Source organism: Silurus meridionalis, chromosome 29 (genome assembly GCF_014805685.1).
Source record: "Silurus meridionalis isolate SWU-2019-XX chromosome 29, ASM1480568v1, whole genome shotgun sequence".
NCBI classification, from domain to species: domain Eukaryota; kingdom Metazoa; phylum Chordata; class Actinopteri; order Siluriformes; family Siluridae; genus Silurus; species Silurus meridionalis.
In genome coordinates this window covers 10,004,401-10,019,861 of record NC_060912.1, presented here as the reverse complement: position 1 = coordinate 10,019,861, position 15,461 = coordinate 10,004,401, and the positions used below count along the sequence as shown (strand labels likewise).

Here is a 15,461-nt window from a genome sequence, read left to right as displayed (position 1 = left end):
TAAAGCTCTAAACTAATATATATATATATATATATATATATATATATATATATATATATATATATATATATATATATACACACACACACACACAGTTAGATTACGTATATAATGTGTATAGTAGGTATAGTGTAAATATAGTATGTATAGTATATACAGTGCGTATATATAATGGGTATGTAAAGTGTGTATAGTGTATAATAAATGTGTACAGTGTGTAGAGTGTGTGTGTGTGTGTGTGTGTTTGTGTGTGTGTACAGGAACTCACCATTGTGCCAACGCTGTACGTGGCAGCTGGGCTGATAGCATGAGTGTATGGATCTGCCGTTGCATAGACTCTACCATAGCTAAACACACACAGAGAAAGAGAGAGAGAAGAGAAAGAGAGAAGGAATTTAACAGTGGTTGGTCACTGTGGTGTGTGTGGTGTTGGTTTCAGTCAGTAGGGGATGGTGTAGTGTAAAATGCTCCGCAGCAGGAGAAGCCCTCAGTGTGTAATAAGGAAGACGTGTTAATGGCATGAAGGAGAACCAGACACTTTGTTCCACATTAAAGAGTGTGTGAGTGTGAGAGAGGAAAGAGAAGGGCAGAACCAAATGGGGCAAAACATCATAAATAATAAATACAGTTACTTTCTAATATATTTATCTTTTTATCATATTTTCTATGTTTCTGCCTGTCTTCTGTTCAACTAAAGCATCTGTATATCTGTCCTTCCTCCTCTCTTCCTGTTCATCTGTCAAATCTTTCTGTACATCTATCTGTCTGTTTTTCTCTCTCTCTCTTGTGTGTATATGCAGTTGTGTATTTGATTTGTTTTATTTGCCATTACGTCTGTCTCTATCTTTTTGTCTGTCTGTCTGTCTGTCTGTCTGTCTGTCTGTCTGTCTGTCTCGGTATATCTGTTTGAACTCTTAAAAAGTTGACAACTTTAAAAAAGTCAGACTAAGATAAAACCAGAGAAAATAAGAACATTGAGAAATTGAGGAACTGCTTGAAGAGATGTACGCTCTTCTCTCTCTCTCTCTCTCTCTCTCTCTCTCTCTCTCTCTCTCTCTCTCTTTCTTTCTCTCTCTGTGTGTGTCTGTCTGTCGGTCTGTCTTCCTTTTCTCTCTGCCCATTGTGTTTCCATACAGTTTTTATCGCTGCCGGTTCAGAACTAATCCTCTTTCTTTTTTTCTTCCTTCAGAGGCAGGACAAGATGCGTTTTTTTGTTTATTTATTTTTTTATTTGACTTCAGTTCATCCTCTATTTACTCTCGCTTTTCTCTCCTCCCCTCTTTCCTCCAGCGCTCGCTTACAAATAGAGGAGGTCTGCAGGGAGCAGATAAGGGAACCTGAGCCTGGAGCGCAGGGCAGCAAGTCAACCAGCAATACACAAAGAGGGACTGAGAGAGAGAGAGAGAGAGAGAGAGAGAGAGAGAGAAAGAGATGTACTGACTGTCTCTGTACTCACTAAATCACTAAGGTTAACATTAGATCATTACATTCAATGAGTGTAAGGGTTTCTGTGCCTCTGTGAAACTCGTGAATATTAAAAAGAGTTTTTGGACAGACAGAGAGAGATAGAGAGAGAGAGAGAGAGAGAGAGAGAGAGAGAGAGAGAGAGAGAGAGAGACGATCGTTGTTTTTATACTACGGCCCAAACAGGTACTTAACACTGGCTCTAGGGTTCCGGGTCCTGGTTTTCTCCCACATTCGGGGCCAAAATCCTGAGACCTGGTGCTTTCAGGATATGTTGCTATAGTTACCAAATCATTTTCCTATTCAGACTGATGGCGGCATCCATTAGTGAACAGTTGATAACCTCAACAGTGATGGAAGTATAATGAATAAATATCTGCCATTATCAATACGAAGTCTGGTTCCTCTAAAAGTCACTTCCTCATATCATCCAAGTCACCGCCGTCACCACTGGCTGGCTTCTTAGAGAAATTATAGGGTAATTAAATGAGTTTCAAAGTTTTATTTATTTTATATCAAACTAGATTTAAATTGAACTGAATCGATTTAAAAAAAAAAAGAATTTGTTTGTGAAAAATTGCATGAAATAAAAAAAATACAAAGTCAAACAGGGACGAAAATATTCAGATAAAATCTTTGGAATAATGATAAAAACCCATAAGCTCATAAGTTACATTTGGATCATTTTATTTAAAATTACTTGAAATAGGTATATAGTGGGATTTGAACACATGATTATTTTTAATTATCTGGGAAAAATCTCTGAGCAAAAACTTTATTTCTGAGTTAAAGACCTGGGATGAGTTTCATGGCACAAAATTGGAACAAAGTTCATGAGCTAAAGCTGTGGACAAGTTTTCTTGCATCACCATGCTAAATTTCCACGCATGAGAAATTCCATGGCTAATGCTTAATGCTGACATGACCAAAGTCTGGGATCCATTTCCCATCCCAGCAGTGTGTAGGCCAAAATGTAAGGGCTTCATTCCCTAGACAGATTTCGAAACATTTCCAGGTGTACATTCTATACGTTCTATAGCAGAAAGACGGCTAACGTGGCTCCGCAAGCCTAACAGGTCCATTATGGCTGCGGAAAAGCAACGATTCGCAGCGGGTATGTTGTGAATTTCGACAGGAGAAGCTATTTGTAGGGAATTTATCGGACATTTTGTGAGCTAGTTTACCGTTCCGAGAGTCTCGGGAGAAAGCCAGGCTTAAAATCTTTACCAAAGTCCCGCCACATATCCGATAATGCAGGGCCGAGACGAGGCACTCGCTAATCGATGAGGGAGTCCGGGGCATTTATTCAGGAACAGAAACAAATACACAGAGAGTGGAGAAACAAAACAAAACAAACGGCCCTGTCCCCGTGGCCAGAGCTAAATAAATTTATATACAGGGAGAAATATGGAAGCAGGGAGGGAAATCAGTCCCAAAGGGGAAACACACACACACACACACACACACACACACACACACACACACACACACACACACACACACATTATCTCTCTGTTATTTGTCCTGGTGCCACTGATTGGTGTGTTGGAGTGTGTGGATCAATCGTAATGTTATTGATAGTGGACGAGGAAAGGCAGGGGGCAGTGTGTTTATATCATCACAAGTGACACACTCATCCGTAATGTTCATGACTATCCAATACTGATAATGGACAAATATTACTGCAGTTCTATTATATAACACACACACACACACACACACACACACACACACACACACACACAATTACTTACTTCCTACTTTATCTTTTGTTCACACCTCAGGCTTAGTAATATGCAAGTGTGTGTAGGGGGTGTTAGGGTGTGAGGGGTGTGTGTAAGTGTGTGTGAGAGTTATACATACCTGTCACTGTATGCAGTAGCTGTGGCAGGCTGGGCATATCTGTACGCTGCATAGCCTCCCTGCAGACACACACACACACACACACACACACACACACACACACACACACACACACACACACACACGCACATAATATTATAAGCCATATACTTGGCATGGTAATTGTGTGTGTGTGTGTGTGTGTGTGTGTGTGTGTGTGTGTGGTGAGGGGTGGGTCTATTTTGTAAGATGGTATTTATGTCTGCAGTGGTGCAATGGAGAGCCTGATCCAATACCAGTGCCAAATGCTAACCTCATCTTTATCCTGTGTGTGTGTGTGTGTGTGTGTGTGTGTGTGTGTGTGTGTGTGTGTGTGTGGATAGAGTTTAGAATTTGCTTGTCCGGTTTCTCAGTGTTGAAGAGGCCCATCAATTGAGTTTTTGGATTTAGTAAAGTTGAAGCAAAACCAGGGTTGTTTTACACTCTCGGGGAGTTGTAACACACACACACACACACACACACACACACACACACACACACACACACACACACTCACTCTCTCTCTAAAATTTAAAATTTAAGATTTATGATGGAGATAGTGGAAGTTACTTACATAGATCTCAGCACCGTAGAAACCGTCCTGATAAACAACTCTAGAGAGAGAAAAAAATAGAAAAAGCGAGAGAGAAAGAAAAAGACAAAGAATGAGAGGAAGAAGAAAAACTGGTGGGGGATAAATACATAGTAACTGTATGTAGAAAAATGAATAACACCCTTCACTGCAGTTTTATTAATAACATCTATACAGTAAATGAGAGAATGGAGAGAGTGATATTGGAAGTCTAAAGATGGAGAGATAAAGGAGAATAAAAACAGAGGGATAAGCAGAGAGTAAAGTGTTTTATGCAGCTTTCATTTTTCATTACCCTGCAAATGTATTTGTCCTGCCAGTAAAGCACAATAAAACTGGAAGTAAAAACTGTGTACAGATGGAGTGATAGACGATGGAAGAGGGAGTGATGGAGAAAGAGTAAAGATGGATGAAAAGGAAAGTAAAGTCAGAGCGGTGGATGGAGGAGAAAAATGGCAGGATAAAGAGAGGAGTATTTTGATGCATTCATGCAACTTGAAGACAAATGACTTTGGTGCAGAGGAGGAGCTCTGAGATTTACGGAGAAGGATGGGATACACATCTGTGGGGTGTGTGTGTTTGTGTGTGTGTGTGTGTGTGTGTGTGTGTGTGTGTGTGTGTGTGTGTAGGTGTGTGAACAGTATAGCTCTTATATTATGCAAACCAGTTCTTATATGTTAACCTGGACCAGTTGATCTACATTCTTAATATAGAGCAAGCTATTTAGAACACACACACACACACACACACACACACACACACACACACACACACACACAATTTAGAACACATCATATAAAAACACATACATTAATCACTCTCTCAAGCACAGGTCATACATGCACTCTCAAACACTTAAATTTTTTGTACACCAGGGCTTCACATCTAGTTCAGAACTAGAACAGAACTCCAAAACTACATCCGAACTGCTTCTGAATTTCTGAGGGCACCTTAAAACTAATTAAGTGCTGCATAAGTAATCTAAAACTGAATTTCAGAACTTCCACAGCACCAGAATGAAACTTCATAAATCTAGAACTAGAATACATCTCCTGAATGCATCAGTACTGTTTATCGAGTACCAAAGCACTTCAGAATGAATTCAGCAGTGTGTATGGAATTCTAGTCCAAAACTTTAGAATTTACACAGAACAAGAATGAAACTGAAGACTTGCTTTAAAAGTGCAACAAAACTTCACATCTGCAAAAAATATATCAGAACCCTGCATCAGATACCTAGAACGGCATCAAACATGTAGAACTTAAAAACAAGAATAAAACTTCAGAATTACTTAAAGAGTAGAAATCAACTTCAGATCCATACATCAGCACCACTTTAAAACACAACAGAACCTCAGAATCCTTTTAGAACACTGGATTCAATAGTGTTTTTCAAAATTTTGGGAACGACACTCACGCTCCATAGGCGGGGATGGGTGGAGGAGGCGGAGCTGTGCGGAATGTATTATAAACTGCTCGTCCTCTTCCTCTTAAATTAGCTCCTCTGTATGCTACAGTTGCCCCTGTGGCTGCATAGGGAAACCCTGTTACTGCAGAGTGAAACAAAGAGAGAGAGAGAGAGAGAGAGAGAGAGAGAGAGAGAGAGAGAGAGAGAAATGCATTTCAGTGATTGTTTTAATGATTTGATCATCATCATGTTCACACTGTAAACACTTAGTATAGCAGACCCCACGCCCACATCAACCCACACACTTGCATGTACCATAGTAACGCTGTAAAATGGGACACTGGTTTTATTGTGTAATCAGAATTTCTGAATTTTCTTAAAAAAACCTCCATAAGTAATAAATAAAATACAATAAAATAAAGTTAAGGAATTGCACCTTCAGTTTGAAATCAAGACAATGCTAGATGGTTCAAACTGGAAGAGATCTTGGGAGAAGAACTGTAATTTAGAACTTAAGGACTACACCAGAACTCTTTTTATGATTCCAGCACAACAAAACAAACAAATAATAATAATAATAATAATAAAAAAACACAGAGTCATCACAAAGCCATCATGATCCAGACATTTTTAGAGAGACAAAAAGAAATCACTAGTATGTGTTTGGGAATCCTGCCAGGATTCAACACCACCAATCTCTTTGATGTTGACTTTTTAAGTCTTCAACACGCTGAGCATCTAATCTAGGGATGAGAGCAGCTATCTAATCAATGGATAGTGCTTAATTACCACCTTCACACACACACACACACACACACACACACACACACACACACACACACACTTATTTAAGTGGTAAGTGTACTCAAACGGGATACAATTAAATCTATGAGACAACCGGAGGAAGTCCTTCAGCTACTTCAGCCATTTCAGAATGTTCTCACGCTCAACTGTAATATCACTGTTTCACCTTTTCATGTGACACACTCTGGTTCTTATCTTTTCTCTGTTCTGTTCAAAAGTTTATAACCCCTGTTACAGCTTCTCATTTATTTTCCCTCCTTTTTTTCTAATTTTGTAATTGGATGCTCACACAGCAGCTCCATAAAAAAGACCTTTATAGAAACTATGGTACTTTAACAAAATCGTAGCTGTCCATGGTACTGAATCACATTGTTCATATTGCTGAGTTAGATTCTGTAATTGAATTGCAGCTGTCTATGGTGCTGAAAAAAATCTGTCCATGGTGCTGAAAAAAAAACCCGGTCCATGTTACTGAATCACACTTCAGTGTGCTGAATTAGACTCTGTAACTGAGTTGCAGCTGTCCATGGTGCTAAAAAACAGCTGTCCTTGTTACTGTTCACTGTTAGTTGTTCTGAATTAGACTCTTTAACTGGGTTTGCAGCTGTCTATAGTGCTGAAAATCAGTTGTTTATGGCGCTAAATTACAGTATCCCTGTTACTGAGAAGCAACTGTCCATAGTGCTGAATCACAGTGTTCATAATATTGAATCACAGACTCTCAGCAGCTTCCAAATAGATGAATCACAGCCTTCCTGTTGCTTTTTGCAGCTGTCCATTGTGCTGAATCATATTTGTTGATTGTACTGTATTACATCTCTGTTACTAAGTTACAGTTGTCCATGGTGCTGAATCACACTGTTCATAGTGCTAAATTTCAGTATCCATGTTACTGAAAAGCAGCTGTCAGTGGTGCTGAATCAGACTGTTCATGGTGTTGAATCCCATATTATCAATTACTCGTCTGTAGCTGTCCATGGTGCTGAATCATATCTATGTGTATGATTCTGACTCATAACTTATTGTTGTACTGAATCTAATGATTTAAAACCATGATATTGAATCACATGTATGCTTGCTATATAGTCCCTCAGAAGAAGAAATAAGAAATAAGGCAGCTCTCACACTAAGTGTTACTGAATCACATCTGTCCAATCTACTGAATCGTATTTCCCCCATGCAACTGATGTACTTTTTTTTAATCATCAGTATTACACTAAAAATTTACTAGTTTCTACATAGAACAGTGTGTGGTGTTAAATCACAGCCCCACAGAGTCCATGATGTTGAATTATGGCTGTTTGTGGTGCTGAATTATAGACGTCCATGATGCTGAAGTGCTTTGTTTCATCATTCCTGCTACAATAACACTTTAATAGTTTAGATTTATGGGCGTGTATGGTGCTAAATCCCAGCTGTCCATGGTTCCTCGGTGCAGAATGCAGCTGGAGTTTCATTATGTTCCAGTCTGTATGTTTGCACTGAACTATGGTACTGTGTAAAGAAAAAGAAAAAACAAAGAAAATTTAGTTCTCCACCACACACTTTCTTGGTGGATGCCATGATATCAGATAAATACTAGTACATGATTCCAACCAGAGAACCAGAGAAGCCTCTCTCTCAGGAAGCACATTTTGGGCGATTACTTCATTTCCCCCCTCAGACAGGGAACACAATCACACTGAAATAAACTAATCCCAGTCTCTGTTCCTGTCTCCAGTTCCCTGCTGCTCTCACTGTGCTCACAGGGAGGTTTATGTTGCAGGATAGAGAAAAAGAGAGCTGTTTTGGCGCCATTCAGACCCCCCCAGTGGTACCCCCAGTGGTACTAAAGAGGTTCTCCTGCCTCCCCTAATCACTCCACCCCCTCTTTTCCAATAGTCTGAGCAACAGAATAATGAAAGATCAGAGTGACCTATAAAGAGAGCAACAGTGAGAGAACAACACCTGAATAAAAGAGCCAACCACAAAAACATTATAAAAATTAGACTAGAACCCCAGAAATAAAGCATCACTCCAGAAAATACTTTTTGAAAAGCATCAGAGCTCTAAAAATGCACCAGTAGCCTATAGAATAATTTAAGAACAGCATCAGTACTCTTGAAATGCATTAGTACTCCAAATAATAATTGTAGAACAGCTTCGGCTTAGTAGATGTGCAGATCTAACCTGGATCGGCAGTAAGAAACTGCATCATGACTCAAAAATATGTAGAATGGAAAAGAGTTTTGGAACGAAACCTAATAACCTCATCAGAACAGCATCAGAGCAGCACCAGTATTGAGTGTAAAAGCACATCACTTCATGTCTGTATCAGAACTACAAAACTTCATTAAATCTCAAAGTAATTACAGAATAGCATCTGCTGTACAGATCTGAACCCTGAAATAGAACCACAGAACAAAACTGCTAATCTAGAACAGAACTTCAGGACTGTGTCAGAACTTTCAAACTGAATACAAATCTACTGAACTATATCCGAACTTTCATCTTGTTTCCTCGCTTCTCTTGTTTATCTTCAGGAGATGTACGTTCGGTCACATTTATCACATCCTTGGTTTCAGTCAGTCCTGCATTCCTGTGTGTGTGTGTGTGTGTTTGTGTGTGTTAGATTAAAGAACGTGTCTCTCTGGGCCCAGCTGGTCAGCATATGCTGCCGTTTAGGCTTGGCAAACTGCGCTGAAAAATTAGCAGCCGATGAATCATAGCAGCCGAGAGCCTTCCGCCTGCTACACGCTAAAACCCTCGGCGTGATTTATTACACCATTGCGAACAGACACGTTTGTGTGTGTGTGTGTGTGTGTGTGTGTGTGTGTGTGTGTGTGTGTGTGTGTGTGTAATTATGCATATGTTATTATACAGGATATCTCTGAATGCATGTGTAATGATGTGTGGATTCACAGTTTTGTATGCATGTGTGTTTGTGTGTGAGACATATAAAGAGTTACCACATCATCATGTATAGCTGATATTCCTGTGTGTGTTTGTAAGCTGTGTGAGATTTTCCTGTGAACAGAGCTCAACCTATAAAATGATCCACACACCACAAAATCAATTAAACACACATGCATCAGAAACAATAAAAATGATCACACATATGTGACGGCATGTCAACAATTCTAATCACTCTATTTATATTATTGCTGCACTGCCACATGTTACATATGTACTTTATAGAGTGTATGGAATAACTCACTCTCGGTTGTGCTAAAATGTGTCTGTGTGATCAGTAGTGTAGTGATGTGTTACTGTTACCAACATTTGTCTCATTGCCACAACAATTCACTGACAATTAAATCAAATGCTCTAGAAGTACATTTTGAATGTGAGCTGTAAATTGGCCTAAAAAAATCTAGGGTTAGGGTTATGGTTAGGATTAGGGTTAGCCTAAACCTAGTGTTGGGGTTAGCCTAGACCAAAAAAATCTCTGAACTGGAATCTAAAAGTGCATCAGAAGTTTAAAACTGTATTTCTGAACAATGTCAGGACTTGCATTAAACTCTAAAACATAAAAAAAGAACTGAAGTAGTAAAATAATACTAGAACAGCTTAGAAATTCTAGAATTGAATAAGCACTTTAGAAAAATCTGAACTCTCAAATTGAATCGGTGCTCTATATAAACAGAAACAGAAGCATTTTGAAATCATTACTTTAGAAACAGCACTGGAGGTCTAGAAAAATTACGTCAGAACAGTTATAGGATTGAATTTGTATTCCAAAGGGAAAAAATAAAACAGAAACTGAGCTCTCGAAGATGGACCATTACTATAGAATATGTTCTTAAATGCTTATAAGAACTACATTGGAAGCCTGGAAAATAAATTAGTACTCTACAAATGTAATAATTTCATAACAGTGTCCAGAATTTAGAAATGTTATCGTTATTATAAAAAAAAAACATCTTAGGACAGCAACAGAACTCTGGAATTACACATTGCTATACATTCTTTTTTAGGAACAGAATTAGAAAATCAGCCAACAATCTAGAGAAATAATTACTTCAGTTCTTTTTTAATGTTTTAGAGTTCCAATGCAACTCCAGAATTTAATCTTAAAACAGCAACAAAATGTTTTAAGAACAACAATTGAAATCTGTAAATTAAATTAAATAAAAAAATTTATAACATAGTCCATACTACGAAATCAAATTTGTACTTTAAATAGAATAATCATAATACATAAAATACAGCAAAAGAGCTCTAGAATTGAACCCCTTGAATAAGCCCTTGAATAAGTACTCTAGAATTGTATTTCCTTAAAGTAGTGTCAGGACTATAAAATTTTATTTGTACTCTAGAAAATAATTGTATAACAGCAAATGTATTCTAAAACTGTATTTACATTTTGGCTGCAATGCCCTCAGTTAAAAAAAAGTATGGAATTAAACACTCTAGCATATAAATAATCAATGACTGGTTCACGAAGTGATGTGATGATGCATTACTATTGCCTAAGTGTTTTATTTTCCTCTTATGCTACAGAAATTCATCAACAATGGTACGTTTGTTCATTTATTAAAATAATGTCATATTCTTTATCTGTTTACATTTAATATTGTGGTATATCCATAAAAAGAAGTTAGTTTCTGTTCTCATTTATATTATAGCAGCTGTAAACAGTCTTGTTTTTTTTTTCTCTCATGTAACATTACCAAGAAAATAACCGTTCTGTCTAAAACATTGTCCAGTTTTATGTCTAACTGTCCCACAGCAAACTTCTTCATAACTGGTAAATAAACAACTCCTTACAGAAAACCTTACAATTTCATGGAAGCTTTCAAAGTGTTATTTGATTATCCTAATGTGGTCACCTGTTTCATGTCTCGAATTTAATTTAGATTACTTTCTGTCCGGTTGTTTCTTCACATGAGATAACCTCAAATTTCTGGGCTGATTTTGACCCTCCATTATTTTCTGTTTTATTTTTTGCCTTAACCGTCACCATGAAGCGCTATTCTGTTGAAAGCACACACATGCCCAGTCTCCTGCACCTGCTTACAGCTTCCTCATCAGTGTTCCTCGAATGTGATCATTAATAATGGATAATAAAGCTCTTACTGCAAGCAATGACGATGTTATTCATGTTACACAACAAACACCCACATTCATTAGTGGATAAAAAAATTAAACAAAATGTCATATATAACATAGAATACAGTGTTGGCTGTTTAATGATGATGATTATGATGTAATAACAATTTACTACAACATGGCTGATTTATTTCATTCATTTTATTGTTATTTATCAGATTCTAAATTGTCTCTTTCTACAGACAGGTTGTAACAGTCGGGGGTTACTGTGTGTGTGTGTGTGTGTGTGTGTGTGTGTGTGTGTGTGTGTGTGTGTGTGTCAGCTTGTGTTATTTAGAGGCTGGCTGTAAAGCTGTCTAAGGACTGAACAGACTTTAGCCTAATGAGCAGAAAGGCATGCAGTTACAGCTTCAATGTGGTCAGCACTTCTTCCTGATGAAATATTACCCATCAGACACACACACACACACACACACACACACACACACACACACACACACACACACACCACAGACAACTACACTGCACAGAGAGAGGTACACAAAAATGTGTGTGTGTGTGTGTGTGTGTGTGTGTGTGTGTGTGTGTGTGTGTGTGTGTGTGTGTGTGTTTAGGTGTCTATCTGTCTGTCTCACCTGCGTAAAGTTCAGGTGCATAAACGGCTCCCACCACAGGATTCAACTTCCAGCCTGTAAAAGGCACACACATACACACACAATCAAATGCGTCAAATGAATAAATATAAAAATCTGTCAAAAATACACATCTATCTATCTATCTATCTATCTATCTATCTATCTATCTATCTATCTATCTATCTATCTATCTATCTATCTATCTATCTATCTATCTATCTATCTATCTATCTATCTATCTATCTATAAATCAGATGATAATTTACACGCAGCATCACAGTAAAAAACATCACCATCTATTTTCAACACTAATCAACTGTTTCACACTTTCACTGAACTTTTCCACTTTGAACTCACATAAACTGAATGTTGAGTCAGTATGTGAGAAAGGGAGAAAGATAGAAAGAGAGAGAGAGAGAAGAGAGAGAGAGAGAGAGAGAGAGAGAGAGAGAGAGAGAGAGAGAGAGAGAAGAGAGAAGAGAGACAGATCATTTCAGACTGAATGGTTGGCTGTCAGAATGAGGTCCAATTTAAATGCAATAAAATGTCACATCAAATGAGAAACAGAAATATTCAGTTCTGTGGCCATTTTCAAACTACGAACTCTGGAGAAATGTCTCAATTTCAGCTTCACAACTTTACTGAGTGAGTGGAGGAGATGAAAAGAGAGAAGGAGATAGAAGAGGAGAGAGAGAAAGAGAGAGAGAGAGAGAGAGAGAGAGAGAGAGAGAGAGAGAGAGAGAGAGAAAGACGAGTGCTACAATAGCAAATTAAAAACGGCTCAGTTTTGTATTGGATTGTATAGGATTGATTTTATGGTGTACAAACTATTAGCCTCAGTACCGTTTGTGTAAGGATTTGCTGCCTTCTTGTTCGTCATCACTCTCGCTGTGGCGTTGTTCACCTGCTCACGGACAGAAAAATATAATATTAAATAATAAAACTAAGTGTTATAAAGACATTTACAGCAGAACAGTGTTAAAGTGCAAGGCATGCTCTGTTTTTGTGTGTGTGTGTGTGTGTGTGTGTGTGTGTGTGTTGTTTAATTCAGCCTTATCAGCTTTTTCATGCTGCTTTACAAGTTTTACAGGAACAAACATACAATCAATTGATTAATCAAACAAACAATCAATCCATAAATAAATATAATTTCCATTGCAACTACGCACACTATATAGATAAAAGTTTGTGGACACCTGACCATAAGATTTGTATGTGCTTTGTAAACATCCCATTTAACATTTAGTCCCCACTTTGCTGTTATATAATCTCCAATCTTCTGAGATGTTCCACTAGATTTTGTAGAGATTTGCAAGATTTTATTCCCATAACAAAGGTGACAGTAAAGTCAGGGACTGATGTAGGTGAGGTGAGGAGGGCTGGTGTGCAGTCAGTGTGAACAATTCATGTAAAAAGTGTTCAGTAGGGTTTGTGCTCTGTAGCAGGAGATCTTCCACACACTTCCAACCCATGTAAAGTATATCTTCATGAAGCTGGCTTTGTGCCCATCATCATGCTGTTACATGTTTGAGTCTCCTAATTCAAATGAAGGGAAAATATCATGCGACTGCATCCAAAGATGTTTCATACAATTGTGTGCCTCCACCTTTGTGGTAACAGTGTGGAAAAGAAGCACATACGCCTGGAAAAGTCAGGTGTCCCAATACTTTTGTCAGTATAGTGAATTTTAGTATGGATCCCTGACACGCAACGCATGCACATAATCCGAAAACGTAAATAGAAGGAAGAACTGAGAAAAAAAGAAAAATAGAAATGCAGAGTGAAGACGGCAATGAAAAAAGGGAAAAACAGGAGAAGCACCTCGATCTTGCGTCCTTCTACGATTGTACCGTTTAGTTTCTCCCGCGCACGGTCTGCGTCTGTGCTCATTTCAAAAGTTACAAAACCGAAGCCCTGAGGATGAGTGCAGAGAAGAACAGAGCACAGCGCAGCAGAGGAGAGAGGGCGGAGCGTTATACACATAGAGAGACAGAACAGAGAAAAAAAGGGAAAGGGAGGAAGGAAGGAAGAAAGGGAAGAGAATTAAGTGTTGTGAGCAGCAGGAAGTGGACAGCAGCGAGAGAGGAAGTAGTGCTTTTTATTATAGACTGTTAGAGGAAAAAAAGTGAGGAGCCGTGAGGTCGCTATGGAAACGCCGCCACATTGGAGGAAGTGGGACACAGACGCATTTCATTAAACTTTTAGGTTTAATTACTGCAATTACATTTCCAGCTCGTATGGAAATTTCGACGACTCACTCATACATCTGCTTCCAATAAAGAAAGAAAGATGGAAAGAAAGAAACAAAAAAGAAAGAAACAAACAGTCCATCAAGCTAACAAGCAAATAAATAAATAAATAAATAAATAAATAAATAAATAAAAAATATTATAGTAAGCAAACAAACAAACGAATCAATAAGAAATACTTAATATTTGTGAACAATAATTTTTTTAGGATTTTGATGAAACTATTATCCTGAAACACTGTTTGAATTCTATTTCAAATGCTAATGCTGTTTGCAAGATTGTGAGTAAAAGCCTGCTGCAGTCGCAGGATCTCTCAGATAACATCTTTTATCATAATTAAAAAACAGGCAGAGATGAGGAAGAGGTGAAGTTAGAGAGAGAAATGGAGTCCATGTGTTTAGCTTTTAAATAGGACTCTGTTTGTTAAAAATCTTCTCATTAGAACACAAGTGAATGAGATTACACGTTGGCATTCCCCTCGGACATTCACGGGCACAGCGACACATCCAGATCCCCACACCGAGGGCTAAAAACAAACCCTCCTTTTTGTGCGTCTTTATTTTTCTCCTCATGCACAAATAATTAGCTTTACACGAGAGGGGAGCGAAAGCAGCCGCCATTTTTCAAAGCGGACAAACATATTGAATGCAAATTGCCGAAGCGTCATAGGAAATAGATTGTTTATTAATGGCCCGCTTGGTTCATTATGCCAGCACGCTAGTGGCAAATGAGAGGGGGGAAGGGGCAAGGCACCCTGGGTAATGAGCTTTGTAGGACACGAACAATAAATGCGTGCTGCACAGGGTTTCGATTTATCCACAGCTTAATCTCGTGAAGCTGATGGGGGGCCGAGAGGAACATGGAAAACTGGATTCATCAGAAAGAAAAGGGAAAATATTCGCTCCTTAATGCAGCCAGGGAGTAAAATATGTATTTATTGTTCATTTAGTCTTCATTCGTCAGTTGGCACAAAGAAATAGGAGTTAATGTACTGATGAATCACCGATATCTTTCATTTTAGCTATGGGGTTTTCTCATTTAGAAACAAAACAAAGCAGCGCTCAGAGAAAAGAGGAAAAAAAATGAAAAGGAATGTGAAGAAGAACTTACCTTAGATCCCCGTTCATTAAAAATGATTTCCACGTCTAAAATCTTCCCAAATTGCTGCAAAGAGAAGTGAGAATCAAAGAGAAGAATGATTTATAGGATTGAGGATAGTGGTTTTTCTAAGCATTAAAAGCATTCATATGAATAAAGTTCAAATTGTGCAGCGTTCCTTCAAAATGTGTAATTTATTGAATAAATCTTTTACAATGTTTTTTATACCCAGAATGCATATACCATATGTAGCGTAAATAATGAATACTATATATATATATATATATATATATATATAT

At 38.0% G+C, this 15,461-nt stretch overlaps 1 protein-coding gene across 5 annotated transcripts in view; it reads right to left on the bottom strand.

Annotated features, from left to right (window-relative positions):
* Positions 1 to 15,461, bottom strand: part of LOC124382194 (RNA binding protein fox-1 homolog 3-like) — a 174,879-nt gene that overhangs the window by 11,923 nt on the left and 147,495 nt on the right. For 4 of the 5 annotated variants that reach the window (XM_046844351.1, XM_046844355.1, XM_046844352.1 and 1 more), the window contains 8 exons: positions 15,175 to 15,228; positions 13,637 to 13,729; positions 12,659 to 12,719; positions 11,816 to 11,869; positions 5,355 to 5,487; positions 3,920 to 3,959; positions 3,328 to 3,386; positions 269 to 347 (listed from right to left, as the gene is read on the bottom strand). In XM_046844351.1, the coding sequence (XP_046700307.1) occupies positions 269 to 347; positions 3,328 to 3,386; positions 3,920 to 3,959; positions 5,355 to 5,487; positions 11,816 to 11,869; positions 12,659 to 12,719; positions 13,637 to 13,729; positions 15,175 to 15,228 (573 nt within the window). The remainder of the gene's footprint in view (positions 1 to 268; positions 348 to 3,327; positions 3,387 to 3,919; positions 3,960 to 5,354; positions 5,488 to 11,815; positions 11,870 to 12,658; positions 12,720 to 13,636; positions 13,730 to 15,174; positions 15,229 to 15,461) is intronic. The other variant, XM_046844353.1, reaches the window with a different exon arrangement.